The sequence below is a fragment of the Pangasianodon hypophthalmus genome, chromosome 2 (genome assembly GCF_027358585.1).
Source record: "Pangasianodon hypophthalmus isolate fPanHyp1 chromosome 2, fPanHyp1.pri, whole genome shotgun sequence".
Lineage (NCBI taxonomy): Eukaryota > Metazoa > Chordata > Actinopteri > Siluriformes > Pangasiidae > Pangasianodon > Pangasianodon hypophthalmus.
In genome coordinates, this window is record NC_069711.1 from 14,220,268 (window position 1) to 14,236,952 (window position 16,685).

General features: G+C 40.5%; 1 protein-coding gene across 3 annotated transcripts in view; it reads right to left on the bottom strand.

The window, feature by feature from the left end:
- Window positions 1-16,685, bottom strand: part of plxna1b (plexin A1b) — a 179,407-nt gene that overhangs the window by 17,698 nt on the left and 145,024 nt on the right. For all 3 annotated transcript variants that reach the window (XM_026909744.3, XM_053230496.1, XM_034311693.2), the window contains 7 exons: window positions 14,750-14,901; window positions 12,693-12,813; window positions 11,079-11,215; window positions 8,454-8,621; window positions 5,366-5,459; window positions 4,331-4,570; window positions 1,040-1,183 (listed from right to left, as the gene is read on the bottom strand). In XM_026909744.3, the coding sequence (XP_026765545.1) occupies window positions 1,040-1,183; window positions 4,331-4,570; window positions 5,366-5,459; window positions 8,454-8,621; window positions 11,079-11,215; window positions 12,693-12,813; window positions 14,750-14,901 (1,056 nt within the window). The remainder of the gene's footprint in view (window positions 1-1,039; window positions 1,184-4,330; window positions 4,571-5,365; window positions 5,460-8,453; window positions 8,622-11,078; window positions 11,216-12,692; window positions 12,814-14,749; window positions 14,902-16,685) is intronic.

Sequence of the window (16,685 nt, forward strand, 5' to 3'; positions counted from 1 at the left end):
CAGTAGAGGAGGGGAAAAAAAACATTCTGTTCAGGCAAGAAAAAAAAAAGTATAAAAGCATATATCAGGTATAAAAGTACACCCTATACGCTTGTTTAATGACGTTTTGGATGGAAAGCGAGTGAAGATGTGGCATTTAACAATACAGTCTAGGCAAGGTATTATGTTTATTCATAAAATCTGAGGAAAAGCCGTCTGAGCTGCTCGCTGAATACTTCCAATATACTGCTCTGGGCTCTTATTAGTTTTTAATACCACAGCGCTGTTGATTTTCTTGCGACTGACTGGTCAGAAGGTGTTGATTAACTTTCTTTAACAGAAGGGCTCGCACAGTAGTGCCAGCAGCAAGGTTTATATTAATGTCCTCGTTCTAATACATTATTAATTCTTTAACACAGGGACTTGTTTATAGCGGCTGTAACATAAGCGATAACAGGAACTAACTTGTCTCTTGGACGTTCCACAGCATTAAATGTAAGCAAATAGAAAGTATGATGCGTCATTTTTAACAAGTAAAAACTCGCAATTGTTGGCAAACTGCTGTGAAAAAGAGACATACCATTATAGGTATTGTTTTTAGGGGTGGTAACACTAAGGCTAGGCTACTTCACACTATTACATCACTGATTATTTTCTTATAACAGCACAGCCCTTTGTGTTTTATTCCTTTCTCAGTATTACAGGGGAACCCAACACCCCAGTATACTACATTACTCCGATCAGGACCTTAGGCAACACCATGGTGCGCTAATAAAGCTGCAAACATAATAAAAGAAATGCTGACATTTGAGCAGAGGGCACATTTAAATAAATCCTTTTCCAAGTGGTGTGTTGAGGGAAAATTCTGATATGTGCAAAAAAGGATACTTCATAATGCATTTACCATACTAGCAAATAAAACTTTTCCAGTATAGCTTTAGGAAGAGAGTGAAATTCATGCACATTTATGTACTTATGTATTATTATGCACATTAAATGGCCTAACGGTAGTGCGAGAGAGGTGTAAGGTGAAGCCTGTTATGGCTGTGTGTAAACTCACGGTGACTTTGTGCTGGCCAGTGAGGTCAGGCCATTCACACAGGAGCTGAGCCTCCGACACGGTCAACACACACGGCTCGTCTCCTATCAGAACGGTGTAGTTCATCCTGGCGTTTCCAGGAGCTGCCGGGATCAAGTTCTTCCCCTAAAACACACAAATGCAAAGGTTTAAGTATGTACTACATGTACAAAGCAGTCAAATTAAGCAGTCAGCTGTAAATTATGGGCGTGTCTCAGCTTCAGGTCAGATGACAGCTGAATCAGTACCACATTTAACTAAACTTATCTATCCCCATCAGGCCATATCATATTCAGACTGAACCTTCAGAGATGCATACAGAAACCTGACTTCAGCTTCAGTCACTCTGTACAGTAGATGGAGTTTATTAAAAGCTGTAATTGTTTTGTTTTCCACATCAATATGCTTAGGATAAAAAGAGAGCTAATCATGTGAAGGTTCTTCTATAGAGCCTGGATAATGCTGGATTCCAACGTTTTCATGGATATAGTCAGTTTGCCAATATCCAATATCCCCTCTCCCCAGGGGGCTCATGGCAAGGCAGGCCTGGGGCGGAATAGACCGAGAAAGGTTGGCATGGCAGTGTGCGCAGAGATATTAACCACCGGAGGGGATCCAATTAAACGTGTAAATAAAACCCAGAAATAGTGACACACTCAAGCACGTGCACGCTCACATGTTGATTTACTCACACACACACATACACACACCTCGTGATATACCCAGGAGGCCTTGCACAAAGTAGAGAAAAAAAATTAATTGCACGGAAAATCTGATGCACATCTAATTTATCTGCAATTATTTAATGGAATTGGGTTGATTTGCTGCTCCTAATTTCTGTGTAGGGTGAGATGGGGGCTCTGCTGCTTGGCAGGAGAGTTGTAATCAAAAAGGTTTCATTACGGAGTTTGATTTAACTATAGAAAGTTGGTTATGGGAGTCACGGTGCTGCTTGCTACGGTATTTACATTCGAATTGGCTCAGGGGAAAAAGAAATATTTTCCATTAAAAATACCACAACGGGTTTTCAAACTAGGGCTTTGAAGTTCAGGCAGAGAGGAAAAGGAGGAGGGGGTGGAATAAAGTCAGTATCACCAGAGGAGATGGGTTAAAGCATTGCCAGCTCAAAGAGGAGAGGAATGAATGCTGGGGAGAGTAAACAGTCTTTCAGATGCTATCGGTGACAGAGAGACAGGTTGCCAAAAAAATTTTCATTTTTTTAAAAATCAGAAAGCCATGAACTTCTTAGTTCTTCATACGTCTAAAGCTTTGTTTGGGAACACTGATTCACTGGATCATCTATTATTAATGAGAATGATTTGAGTGTCGATATTGGAGTCATATTTTAAGGACATCACTCTGAAAGAGACAAGACGGTGAACAAGTCTGGCTCCTCATAAGGTTTTTTTTTAATCATTATTACAAGTTAAATTAGGAAATACTTCTTTGTTTATTCATATGACATATAATAGAGAAACAGTCTAAGCACACAGCTGGGCAACTGAGGGTTAAGGGGGTCCAATGTCAAATGTGTCAGAGTCCCAGCAATGGTTCTTTGGCAGCCAGGATATTTGCAGAGGTGTCAACATTGCTAACAAGAAAATCCTAGCAGGTATAGAGACAAACCCGAATTTTACCAAAAAACCCTAGTGTTTGTCAGTGGACAAGATGGCTATTTTATTTTATTTTTTCAGATGTGCGCCAAGCAACAGTAAGAAAACAGTGATGCAAGAGTTCAGAGTGAGCAGTACTTGGTAATAAGCAGCTCCTCCCTGATTTCTTTTAACTGACCAAAGAGACCACAGTCCTGTCTTCTTGTTTTCTCCTGGCTCACAAGACCAAGGCTTGTGAATTCACAGATCAATATTCCCCTAGTTTTGAAGCATCCAAACCTTTTACCCATGAGGCCCACTTCCCAGTTTTGGTCAGTAAGTGCTGTTTTTGACCATTCGGTGAACTCAAAACATTCTCCATTTACTTCATCAGAAAGTCAATTCATCTTTCAAGCACCATGAGCACGGGCCAAAACATTACTAGTGTAAAATGGGGAACAGGGAGGGGCTTCTAGAGTGTGTCACTTAATATCGGAGTGACAAACGTCGATTAGCTCATCTGCCATTTTTATTATGAAAAATTTTGGAGTATGTTCCATTGTACTCAAATGTTAAAATGTAGCACTCCTATGTAAAGTGTGCAGAGGTTTGCAGGTCTCATAAAAGTCTTTTAAAAATGTTTTATTTTTAATTCTTTTGCACCCCACAGTGAATACCTCTTACCTGGAGTATATAAAATCCGCACTGATAAAGTGAAGAAAACTGCAACCAAAAGCAAATGTGTGTTTTTTTTTTTTCACGTCCCATGTCCTTTCCCCTTCAGTGAATTGCCTTTTCTGCCAGGCAAATTTTTTTTTGCGTGTTTGGTCTTACTGTTGTTTTATCTAACATTCAAGACAGCACTGCAAAAAATAACCATCTAAATATAAGAAACTAATGCATGATTTAAGAAGATACAGACTAGAAACAAGTCAAATTATCTGCCAGTGCAGTAAGATAATTACACTTGGTAAGATTTCTTGAAATAAAAAAACATATCTAGGCTTTAGAAAAGAACAAAATGTCTTAAAATAAGCATTAAAACACTTATTCCAAGCATTTTTTACTGCGCAACCTTAAAACCAGTTATTACAGCTAAAACAAAGTGTTAAAAGATACAAGGCTGGCCTCAAATGATGCCTGTGATGGTAAATAAGCTTAATTTGCAGGTGAAATAACTAACTTTAAGCTTTGCTAACTAAGTAAGAAAAAAAAAAGATAAATAATCTTAAAACAAGCATAATAATCTTACACAATCTGCTCATGCATAGGATTTTATTCTTAAAATAAGATCAATAAGATTTTATAGCTAGAAATAAGATTGTAAGTCTTGACTAGATGAGGAGTTTTTGCAGTGAGAAAAGCATATTTTTCTGAAGTTGCTCCCCTGTCTTCAAAATAAATGTCTACATGTGGCTAAACTGTAGATCTTGGCACCTCTGTATTTGAACCATTAGATCAATAGCTCAGAACTTTAATTGCCACCCATGCCCACATATTTAAGCATTCCAGTGAGACAGTGTGTGAGAGAGACACGTCATAATTCTATTACATTTCAGGGAATAAGTATAAGGACTCACGTACTTTCTGCTTCAGTGACATTCATTGTTTAAACAATCTGCTCGATAGAGAGACTGCGTAGTAAAATATATGTATTGTTAAATAAGAGTCAGACCCCTACCTTGAGAATGAGAGGTGAGCCTGGCTTGAGCTCCAGCATGGTCGGAGGGAGGGGTTCAAACACAGGGTCAGGGTAGTAGGTGAAGCTCTCATTGACCACCAGCAGTGAGTAGACATTATCCATAATAAAGCCTATCTCATCTGGACTGGTGCCCGCCTCCGATACACTTCTCTCAGTGTCTGAACCTACCACTGAGGGAGCCAGGCACACCATCACTGTGTTATTGACCACTGTACAGTTCTGAAAGCGAGAGGACGAGAAGGAGAAAAAGATGTCAACCCTCTTAGGGATTTTATTAATTATAGATACTCGTAAAAAATGGATAAAACACTAAACATTCAATAAAAGGTCATTAAAATGGTCAGATGTTAATTACAATCAATATAACCAGTATTAAAATGGTGACATGTTTAACATTAGGGAACAATCCTTTCTGATATAACAGAATATATGAAGGTACGAATCCACTAAAGATCCCAAGCATTTTTCTAAAAATAAAAACTCCACAAGACTCTATAAAGGGTGAAGTTAGACATAAACTCAGTGGATATATACGGATTAACTGAGGGTAAATAGGTAGAAGGACAGAGACGGAGAGAATGGACTGAGTAGGATGAGGAGAAGAGAGGGGATAAAAATGCGTAGGTCTTGTTGGAGAAAGGTTCCTCCAGCCCTGCAGGGGCTCAGTCGGAGACCTCGGCAACTTCTCTTTTAGACCTGATTTTCTGTCAGTGGCTGACATTTAAAAGGTTAAACTGCTTAAAGGAGATGCAGTGCCACACATCTGCACTCAAACACTTGCAGAAACACACACATGTGCAAAAAAAGCCTAAGGCAGGGTTACTGGGAGGGCAATTAAACACCCCCCATGGACCTGTTTCTATGGGGAAATGTATTTTTATTGTGCTAAAGGGAAAAAACTAAGGGAAAGACACTGGGGGGATTTTGGTGTCCAAGCTGCAAAGAGGAGATAATTACATACACTGCACCACTATAGTGTTGTGTGTGTGTGTGTATGTGTGTGTATACACTTACATTAACAGACTTGATTGCTCCAGACTTTGCTCTCATCTTGGGCTCTCTCACAGTGGCAAGGTTAGTTCCAGTGACGGTCAGCGGAGTCCCACCACTAAAGAAAAGAACACAAGGCTATAAAAACAAATAATTTATACCTCCTTCTAGAAGTTCTATTCAACTATCTAGCCTCGAATTATTTCCAGTGCCTCCAGCTGCCCTTGCACTAACCACTCTGCCAACACAACACAGCAACACAATCCTCCATAATACACACTTTAGCCATTCTGAAAGCAACCTATCAAGTCAAGTGTCTTTACCAGACTGGAGTGCTAGAGTATATTATAAGAGACTGAAAATTGAGAGCGAATCTATTAATCTTTTATTCTCTCCGAATCTTTTAAGTATACCACAGAGCTGTCGAATTCTCAAATCTGACTGGCCAGGTTTTTATACATGCTTGTTTCTCTAGTAACAGATAATTCCCAAGGACTTGTACAGAAGATGTTCCACATAACCTAAAAAATGTGTTGTTATTTAACAAAGAAAAAGGTATAATTGTTGTATAATTTAATATTTATGGAGTCCTGGGTGGCAGAGCTTTGTAACTGTCAGTAAGTTTTCCACCACAGGAGAGTCTTCAGGACAGAGAAGATTTAGGCACTGCCAATTCCCACCCATAATGCAACTCTCCCCCTATCATATGACAGCAACCAACCAGGGAGGGCGAAGGCCATCACGTGCTTCCTCTGAGACATGTGAAGTCAGCTGACCGCATCTTTTTTTTCAAACTGCTGCTCATGCAACATCAGGGGGCGGTGTAACAGACTCGGTGGAAAATGCTATCCGCCCACTTCCACATGCATGAGCTCACATACGTCCATGATTGGCTAGTGTCGCTGTGATTGACAGGGGAGACAGAATGCCATATCACCCTCCCCGACAGCACGGCCAATTTTGCTCTCTTGGGCTCCTGGCCACAGATGGAGAACAGAGGAGTTTGTGCTTTCGGGTTTCTCGGTAACATAACAAGTTGTGTATCTGTCTCATTAAATTCAAGAGAAAGAAAGAAAAAAAAAAAGCTGGGCTTCGGGCCATGTTCTTACAGAAAAAAAGTCAACTTCAAAGTGGTAATGGCATCACACCACCCTGTCACTGATTATTTTAACACATCCCGATAAGTGTTATAACAGCACTTCCCTAAGTGTTTTACTCCTTACTTATTTAGTCACTAAAGATAAGGGCTCACATACGTCAATGACCTTGATCAATAAATCATCAGTAGACATACCCTGATAGATTTTTTGGCAATATTGGAAAATATATAGCTTGATGTTTCCATAAAGAAACTGCATTAATTAACAGAAAACAGAAAAAAGGATTCCTTACGTCTATGCTAATCAAGAAATCCAGATACTGCAATATGCAAATTGGCAATTCTGGCATCCCTGCACATGTCCACCCCTTCCTGTGCTGTTGCCTTGCCTGCATGTGCACGGTGGAGTCTTATAGTTTTAGGTGCAAGAACACTTTCCTGTTAGTTTTTTAATACTAAATCAGATTTTCCAGTGAGGTTCTCATTCCCCCCAACCCACCAAAGAAATGTAGAAAAGCAATGCAGTAACACTTTTGGTACTCTGACAATTCTGTGCACTCAAATTAATTCCTCAGAAAGAATACGACCACAAAAATGAATGTTTATAAAGTTTCAGGGATTTTAAAAAAGTTAATAGGACTTAGATGAAGATTAGGTCACTTATTAGGAGTAATTTATGTAAAACCCCAATAATTCACAAACTATAACTGTAAATATAAACATTCCCATAGAGCTTCTTGAACTAAATTGCCGTCGACTTGTGGATAAACACGGAGTGACTGTACGCATTATACAATGGCTGACAAACACACTCCAAACCACACAAGTGACTATCTACTGGAGATCGCTCAATCAGTAACTAAATCAAACTAGGCAAAACCCAATCCATCCATATTCCATTACAAAATACAGATAATGCTCTTGTAACATGCTGTCTTCTGTACGTATGAATTAGCCATTAACCTATCTGGGTCACCATAGTGTCCAATATGATGACTTAATTAGGTAATTAGCCTCTGGTTACCTATTAATTGTGATTAAGCTGTGATTTAGCAATTACTGATCATTACACTCACACATTCAGATAGGTAATTAGAAGGGTAAATATAGTCCATCTGAAAACCTCATTCTGTCCCTCATACTCTCTGGTGAGCAATTTCATAGTTTCATGTGTAAAACCCCACTGCGGCCTATCACTGATAAGTAATGTAATTAGAAAGGTGTTAGCCTATAGAACAAGTGTGTAAAGTACACACCAAGGGATGGTGGTTAGGCTTAACTATTGGCCCACGAGTCAGCTGTGACTCATGGTCCGATACTTGCCTCGTCAGTAGAATGGTGCGATATTACAGATGTTTAAGTCAGCAGGAAAAGTGAGCTACTCCCTCAGACGAGGGGAGTAAACTCATTGCTAGACTGTCAGTCAAGCAAAGCTCTGATGGGATCATAGCAACAGCAAATATGAGGCCTAAAGAGGTCATTCCCCCCAGGCGAATGCATTCGCATGCTCATTCTCTCGCTGTTTCACACCTCACACCACTCCACTACTGACTGAGCGCTGTGTGAGGATGGCACAAGGCTTGCTCTCATTTTCAGGATGCTAGTATGCCACTGTTTTGAAACACGGTCCCGCTGGTGGCCATTTTTTTCCCTGTCAACTCTGATGTTGGTGTGATCCCTGGAGACATGGCTGCCTATCTTCCCTCTCTTTCTCAAGCACGCAACATGCATCACATACGAGAATACACTTGAGAAAAAAGACAACTGTGGATGTTTTACATAGTCTGAAATGAAATGAAGTCTATGCGTTCCCTCAGTCACACACCCACACGGTCATCTTGCCACACACACACATGTCTCAAGCAGATTAAGCTCCTACATGCCTCCTACACTTCTCCAGTCTTTTAGTAACACTACCAATTCAAACATATGGCCATACTTCTCTGCCCACTCTGCTATCTGTTCATCAGTGTAGCTGTCTATCCCTCCATCTATTTGTCCTCGCCTGTGTACCTGGTAATGCTCCAGTTGGGTTCGATCTTCAATATTGTTGGGTCGTCCGTGTAGTTGAACTTCACCTCGGGGTTCCTCAGCTCTGCAAAGTTAATGTCCACCATCACCGGGGTGCCGCCGATCGCTGAACCCGCTGGAGTTACACACACAATCTCCCTCGCGCTGCGCCTGGAGCACGCACACACACACACACACACACACAAACACACACAGATCATTACACGCAAACAGACACTTGAAAGGAAAGGTGAGAATCTTTAGGGAACTCATGCTTCAATTGGATGTTGATGTAGAGTGCCAAGATGCAATTCTAAATCAATTCTTAATGCATCTTGTTTTTTTTTTTTTTACTGGTTTAGTACAACCACTTGCTGCATTTAATACACAGTACTCACCATGAAAAAAACCCTAGCCTTAATATACTTCCATTAAAGCTTTCAGAACAAATGCCACAGTTCAGGTGCTTTTAGAATTTCCACAGTATTTACATATTTGTAGGGAAAAAACAAGAGTTTAAAACGGGAAATTCTACTTAGTATAGTCTCTTAATGTAAGGCAACAGAAACACATTTCCTATAAATCTTGGCTGAAAGACCTGTCATTTGATGTAGAAAAAAATTGCTCTCAATAAATCCAGGTCATTTATGGAATACTTTATTTTCAATGTTTTAAAAATTAAGCAGCATTTTAAGTAGTTGAGAGAAAAAAAAAACCCAATTTGCCCCATTTTTTGCTTTTTGTGTGTCACTTATCACTCAAATTCTTCTAGGCATGTAGTGACTCTACAATAAAACAATTTTATATTATACCTTATGTAATATAATATTACACTAAACCCTATGCTGTGAGCACATACAGTAAGCTATTTGAGATTCCGCCTGTGTGTATACAAGGGAATACGGTGGGTTTTTATGCCTTATGAAATTATGAAATTGCCTCCTTGTGATATTTTAAGGCAGTTATTTGATACTAATGCAGTGTTCCGATATAGCTAATGTTTGTTTGGTGTGTGCCAGTATAAAATTATAATGCCTTACATAATAATAAATTATTAAAGTAATTATATTTTTAAAATGAATATCCTGTTATGTTTACTATTAACATTTTTCAATTACAAATCAATTTATGTATAAACCTATATATAAGCATTATTTGATTAATATATGTCAGGATTATTTGGTTTTGTACATCGATGCAAAAGAGAATCGCAAAGCATACAACAATTTATTATTTTCCTGACTTTAAAACAATGACACAGTGTACAGCATCTTCCATTCAGTACAAATATTAGAAGTGTTGATTTAGGATGTGTTTATGTGTGTGTGTGTGTGTGTGTGTGTGTGTGTGTGTGTGTGTGTGTGTGTGTGTGAGCACGCATGTTTCTCCAAGCATTACTACAGAACATTCAGGGCAAAATTTATAGGATGCATAATGAGGAACGAATAAAACAAAAGCGAGACACTTCTCTCATCTTCCTGTTTCGGATGAAGAGTGTGTCTCAGCATGTGTGAGCGTGTGTGCATGGAATTCTTATACTGATCCTCTCTCCGTGTTGCCCTGGCAACCATTTTTCACAACACGCAGCCGAGATACCCACAGAGTTCTGTACATATTTTGACAAGGTTGTTGTCAGAAGTGCAGGGAGAGAGAGCGAGAGAGGGAGGGGGAGAGAGAGAAAGAGAGAGAGAGAGAGAGAGAGGGAGAGGGAGAGAGGGAGCGAGAAGAAGAAAAGACAGAAAAGGATGGCAAGAGGTGTAAAGAAGCAGACGAGAGTGAAAACCAGAGATAGGAAAGGAAATGACATGAAGATGTTGCAGGGGCTAGATAAGCCAATGAATGACTGCTTAAACAAAAAGCCCTTTACACACACACACTTAAAAGCACTCATCTTATTCAGAAAAAAAAAGAAGCAGCCCATCCGCCTCAGTGAGGTATGAAGTGTGTGTAGGCGAAAGGCTCTGGTTCCCTCCTGCACGCTGTTGGAGTCTGGCTGTAGGAGCCCACATGGTGGGCCGCCCCAGATATGAAAGTACACAAAACCCTTCTTTTCTCTTTCTCTGTGTGTCTCTCTCTCTCTCTCATGCACACATACACACACACCACTTGGCAGGCCCAAATCAAGCTACCCTCTGTGTGCCTTCAAATCCTCCTGCATGCCTGTCGCTCCTTACAACATGTCAGACAGTGTGTGGGCATGCAGATAGGGTGTATGGAAGTGGATTTCCGCTATGAGGAATCGCTTTAAGCATAGGATAAACCACCTAGCTAAGATTGAATGCCAGATGCTGGAAATTCTGAAGTGTTGGTGGTGAGAGCACAGTGGAGGAAGTAGCATTCCCTCCATCACACTTCCATCACACCAACACCAACAACAGCAAAATCTCAGTGTGAAACCTTTGAACTAATCTGCATCCTTCACCCAGACATCAGAGCAGACAGATATTACGAGATTAACACATCACACACTTCATTTCGAATGGATGCTCTTTTTCTGAGCACACTTTCAATTCACTTTGGGATATTTCCACATAAAGCAGCAGGATGTACTTTAACCATGTATACTGATCCAGGGGAAACCAAAGAAAAAAAAAAATAAAGTGAGGTGTGAGGGGAGATGAGGGTTACCTCTCAAAGCGGCAGGTATTGAGGCCGATCTTGACTGACACGGCGCTGCCGGCGTTCAGGTGGCTGCCGTGGATTGTGATCTTTGTCCCGCCAGAGAACGGACCACGGGACGGCATCACCCGCGTGAAGTACGGAGACTGAGGATGCATACACACACACACACACACACACACACACACACACACACACACACAATCACAAAGAGAGGGAGAGAAATCACAATCATCAAGTACATTCAATGATACAGTTATGATGTTTATAACTTTTAACCCCCTCAGAACAACAGCTTATGATTAGCTTCTGCTGAGAAGGAAGAGAAAGACACAAAGCAGCAGTGTAAATGTACATCATACCACTTTCAAATTCATTTTATGACTTATTTTATATTTGACTTACTCATTTACTTTTTATTCATGTAAACTCTCAAAAAGATTCTATGTAAATTCTATGTTCTATGTCTATATTAACAGGTTCTGTTTTACTCTACTGTCTTCTTTTAATATTCGATAAAACCATGAGTGTGGACTAGATGATATGATATTGAAGTCATTATAAATTATGTCATGATACATATTTCTGAGAGTATTGCAGTTATCGTCAGTGGCTCTACAACAATAAAGCTCCTTATTATGCATAGTAACAGACTTTTTATTTTACTAATTGCTTTATTTTTTTTTTAAACCCTGGTTCCTATTTAAATAGTTTCCATTTATAAAATGTGTATAATTTTTTAATGTAAAAAACGCTTTTTTCTTTTCTTTCTTTTTTTTTTAGAATGAGACATTAATATGACGGTAGCTGTTGGATGTGGAAATGTATTCATTCACTGCTGAATTCTCAAATCTATCTGTTGAGAAAGTGTTGATTAGTTTTCTATTACAGCACGACTCTGACTATAGGACCGGCTGCAATTCAAATCACAGGCTTATATTAATGCGCTCATTCTAAGATCTCATCATTTCTGTAGTTCAGTAGCTCATAAGCCTAATAATAAACCAAATGAAAAAGAAAAAATGCTATTTATTAAAGAAAAACATTCCTGTGTGTCAGCGCTTTGTAAGTAAGTCAGAGGTAATAATGTCGCTTTAAAATGTCTACCAGGGGAAAGTCTTCAGGACAGAGGACTTTTCCAGGTTCTCAGTTTTTGACTTATAAACAAAAATAAAGCAGGTGACATTATAACTACTGTATATAGCTGCTATAATGTAAGTGATGAGAGGAACTAATATTTCCAAGGCATTCTACAATATTAAGTCGCTATAGAAAGTATGCTGTGTTTTATTTAATAAATAAAAATGGGAATCATTGGCAAATTGCTGTGGTATAAGAGAAATAAAACACTGGTATGTGCTGCTCCTGGAAAATAATGAACACCACATCACACCACCCTGGAGTTGATTATTTTCTTATAACAGCATGACCTGAGCTATTTCCTTGCTCACATTGTTTATTGCGCAAGTGCATGATGGGTTATTTTCCATATCACCCACCTCACCTCTATTAAATCATTGATCTGTATTCCATGTATAGTAAAAGACACATTATAAATTAAATATACTGTTTTTAGTACTACTACCAGTGCACAGCTCGAGCTTGAGCTAATGGAGTACTCACCACAAATGTGAAGGCTTTAGGGGAGACGGCTCTGTACTCGGGCTGGCAGTCTCTCACACACACCTCCACCTGAGCCTCCTGCACCCGATAGCCTGTAGCATCTGCTACACGACACACAATCCTACAGGCAGAATGAGAAGACATCCACATGTTCACACTTAATCAAACAGCAATCTCACATCACCTTCAAAATATTCCTCCAGCGTGTTCACATTTTAATAAAAAATATTATTAAATTAGTCTATTTTGGTCCATTCATATAACTGAAATGGCAATCATCTGTAACTAAGCAATTTTAAACATGAAGACGGTTTTTATGTAGCCAGTGCATTCTGCCGTCACAAACACCGAATTAAAATCAATAAATAAATAAATAAAAACTTTGGCTCTGTACAGGAGCAAAGAAACAAACAAAATAACTTCTATTCATTTACACTGTGTGAAATCTGAGAACTTCTTTGTCTTGTGATGGCATGCTAGACTCCAAAGATTTTCAAAATGCTCTGAAATAGTCTAGTTTGCTTTTTGTGCTAAAAAAAAAAAAAAAAAGATGAATAAATGCAGTATAATTTTTCTCATTTTCTCAGAATTTTTTTTTCAATTTTTCAATTTTCTCAGAAATATAAATAAATAAACAGACAAACGTTAGTATCAACACAACAAACATGAAAAGAAATACTTTAGTTTCCAGGTCACATGGGCCACGTCATGTAGGCTACTGGACATTTTTTATTGTGCCATATGTTGTTCAATAATTGGTAATAATTTTGTCAGGGCGCAATTCTCTCATCTTATCTTTGATGCAATGTAAAAACCCTTCATCAGCAAGCATGTCAGTAATTTCACTGGCGAGTTTAACACAGTGCTGAAGAGACAGAGGAGAGAGAGAGAGAGAGAGAGAGAGAGAGAGATGGATGGATGAGAGATGAATGAGGGAGAGCTGGGAGAGCTCTGGAAGTAGCCTAAGGCCCCCCACTGCTCTAATGAAAACCCATTTCAGCAGTGATCGAGGAGCAAGACAGGATAGTGAGGAGAGCAGAGCTGAGTTAGTACAGTACCTGAGGGCACTCGCTCTCACACACACACAGAGCTGGACCTTTTGCATGTGTTCTCACTGGTGGGTTAATTAGCTGGGTGTAGCGTGTGTGTGTGTGTGTGTGTGTGTGTGTGTGTGTGTGTGTGTGTGTGTGTGTGTGTGTGCATGTATTAGCATCCCTGTGATTAATGAAATATGTCCACCCTTCCCATCATGCCTCAGGGCATCTCCTCCTCCTATAGTGGGTTATCAGCTCCCCTGCCTCCTTCCCCTGTGCAGGTGGCCATGGCACTGCGCCCACGGAGACGCACATCTCTATGTTCCAATACAACCGCTACCACGGCAACAGCATCCCCATGGCGATTACAGAAACGGCCAGATTATGACAAATCTGGTCAGAGATGACAGAGCCACTTTTTTTTTTTTTTTTTGTGAACGCCTACAAGTGCTTCTGATTCACACTTAGTTACTTTAATAAATCATGCTGCATGGCAAAATAAAGTGCATGTGGTGCATAATTGTCTCAGTGTATCGGATTCCTGTCTAAATGAACTTGCAATGACCCCTGACATTAACACACATTTTTTCTTTCTCTCTCTCTCTCTCTCTCTCTCTCTCTCTGACAGACACATACACACGCGCATACACACACACACGGGGAGTCTGAGGGTAGGGTTGTTCACCTTGCCTGATCCTGAAACGACAAATCGGGTTCAATTAAACCTGCTCATCTTAATAGCGAGACGTAATCAGCTCCTCTGGGCAAGGTTAAATGGCCGTCACAGTCATTCTGCCCCTCAGTAAGAGAGTTATCGAAGTGCAGTTATCTTTCACACATTAGATCACGTTATTACACTGCCATTACAATGGACTAATGCTAAACATTACAAAGGGCTCAATACGAGCCATTACTTAATGGGCCAGAGTCAGTAAATTAGTATGCAGTAACTGGCACCTTACATTACAGTACTGCAATAAATGAGAAACGAGAGGGAAAGATGATGAATTGGAGGGAACTCACTGTTCAGCACTGATGTACTCCTCCTCGATTGGCTGGCAGGCCACCTTCCCAATGCGGATGCCATTCTGGATGTCGCGAAACTGCAGGCCCAGGTTCTCTCCGGTGATGGTGAGCTGGGTGCCTCCCTGGCGCGGCCCCGTCTCCGGAAACAACTGTGCCAGAGAATGAAGTGCTTTTAGCCATCAGTCATTACACCAAGTGTGCACTCATGCAGCACAGAGAGCACTGCATTCACAGTATAACTTCAGAAGCCCTCTTAAGTTAAAGCTCAATGAACAGCTTCTTTTCTTTTCTCTGCTCCTCACCTCTGGAGCGCACCTGCGAGGATGTTAGTGAGGCAGAAAAGAGGTGACAACGAATGCGTGTGAAAGCGTGAGATGTGAGGTAAGAGGCTACAACGTGTGAGCTGAATTGGGGGAATGATGAGGAGAAAGAGAAGCAAGAGTGTTAGAACATGATAAAAGAGTCTGTTCTTAGTCACACCTTAAATAAAGCCTGGAGGAGCAGAAAACTAATCACCTACCATACTCAAAGAGATGAGGAGAGAAGGAGGAAGAGAAGGAGAGGAAAGAGGAGAATAGATGAAACAAGGGAATAGCAGAATAGAGGAAGAGAAGACATATATAAAGGAGAGAAGAGGAAAAGAGGGGGAAAGAGAATAAAGTAGAGTAGGTGAAGGGAACAAAGTAAGGAGAGGAGAGGAGAGGAGGAGAACAGAGAAGAGAAGAAAAAGTAGAGGTGAAGGTGAGGAGGGGAAGATGGAAAAGAGGTAAGGTGAGGAGAGGAGAGGAGAGGAGAAGAGAACAGAGGAGAGGAGAGGAGAAAAAGTAGAGGAGAGACAGAGAACAGAAAGAGAATACAAAAAAAGGGAGAATGGAGAGGTGAGATGAGGTAAGGAGAGGAGAAGAGAATAGAGAAGAGAAGAAAAAGGTAGAGGAGAAGGTGATATGAGGAGGATAGTGGATAGGAGAAGAGAATAAAGGAGAGGAGAGGAGAGGACAGAAGAGAGGATGAGAGAAGAATAGAATAGGTGAGAACAGAGGAGAGGAGAGATGAGAATAGAGGAGAATAGATGAGAATAGAGGAGAATAGAGGAGAGGAGAGAGCAGAATAGAGGAGAGGAGAGACGAGAATAGAGGACAGGAGAATAGATGAGAATAGAGGAGAGGAGAATAGAGGAGAGGAGAGACGAGAATAGAGGACAGGAGAATAGATGAGAATAGAGGAGAGGAGAGGAGAATAGAGGACAGGAGAATAGATGAGAATAGAGGAGAGGAGAGGAGAATAGAGGAGAGGAGAGGAGAATAGAGGCGGGAAGAGGAGAGGAGGAAAGAAGAGAGGAGAGAATAAATAAGAGGAGAGATAACAGGAAGTGAATTTGTCTCAGGAGGGAGGTTTTGTGAACAGAGAGCAGAGAGAGGTGAATGAGAACAGAGTGCAGGGCAGAGGAAAAAGAAAAAGTGGGACAAGCAGGGGAACAGAGGTGAGGATGAGGGGAAAAAAGAATAGATGAGGCTTTCCTAAAGGAAAGTTCCTCCAAGAGCTATTAGTAAAGTTATTCTACAGTCCATCCCTCTTTTTCTGTTCCTAATGAAATTAACAGTTAATCCAGCGAGTCGCAGCTCAGCCCAGCACCCTGCACTACACTCAACAAAGCAGGACCTTCATTTGGCAGGAAGTGAGGTTTTTTCAGTGCATAAATCCTCCACCAGTTAATATTTAATTAGTGGCAAAATGGATAAGAAAGCAAATCTTTATGCACAAAGACGAGCTGTACGACAGAGAGAAAAAATGATGCTGAGAAAGCTGAGTGATAGGAATGAATGAGGAAGTCCACGCCACCACTGTGCCAGAACCTCCTGTACACACACACAGACAGAGACGTACACCCGTGGCCACGGCGTGCCTCACACTTCCATGACAGGCTGTGGTGTCT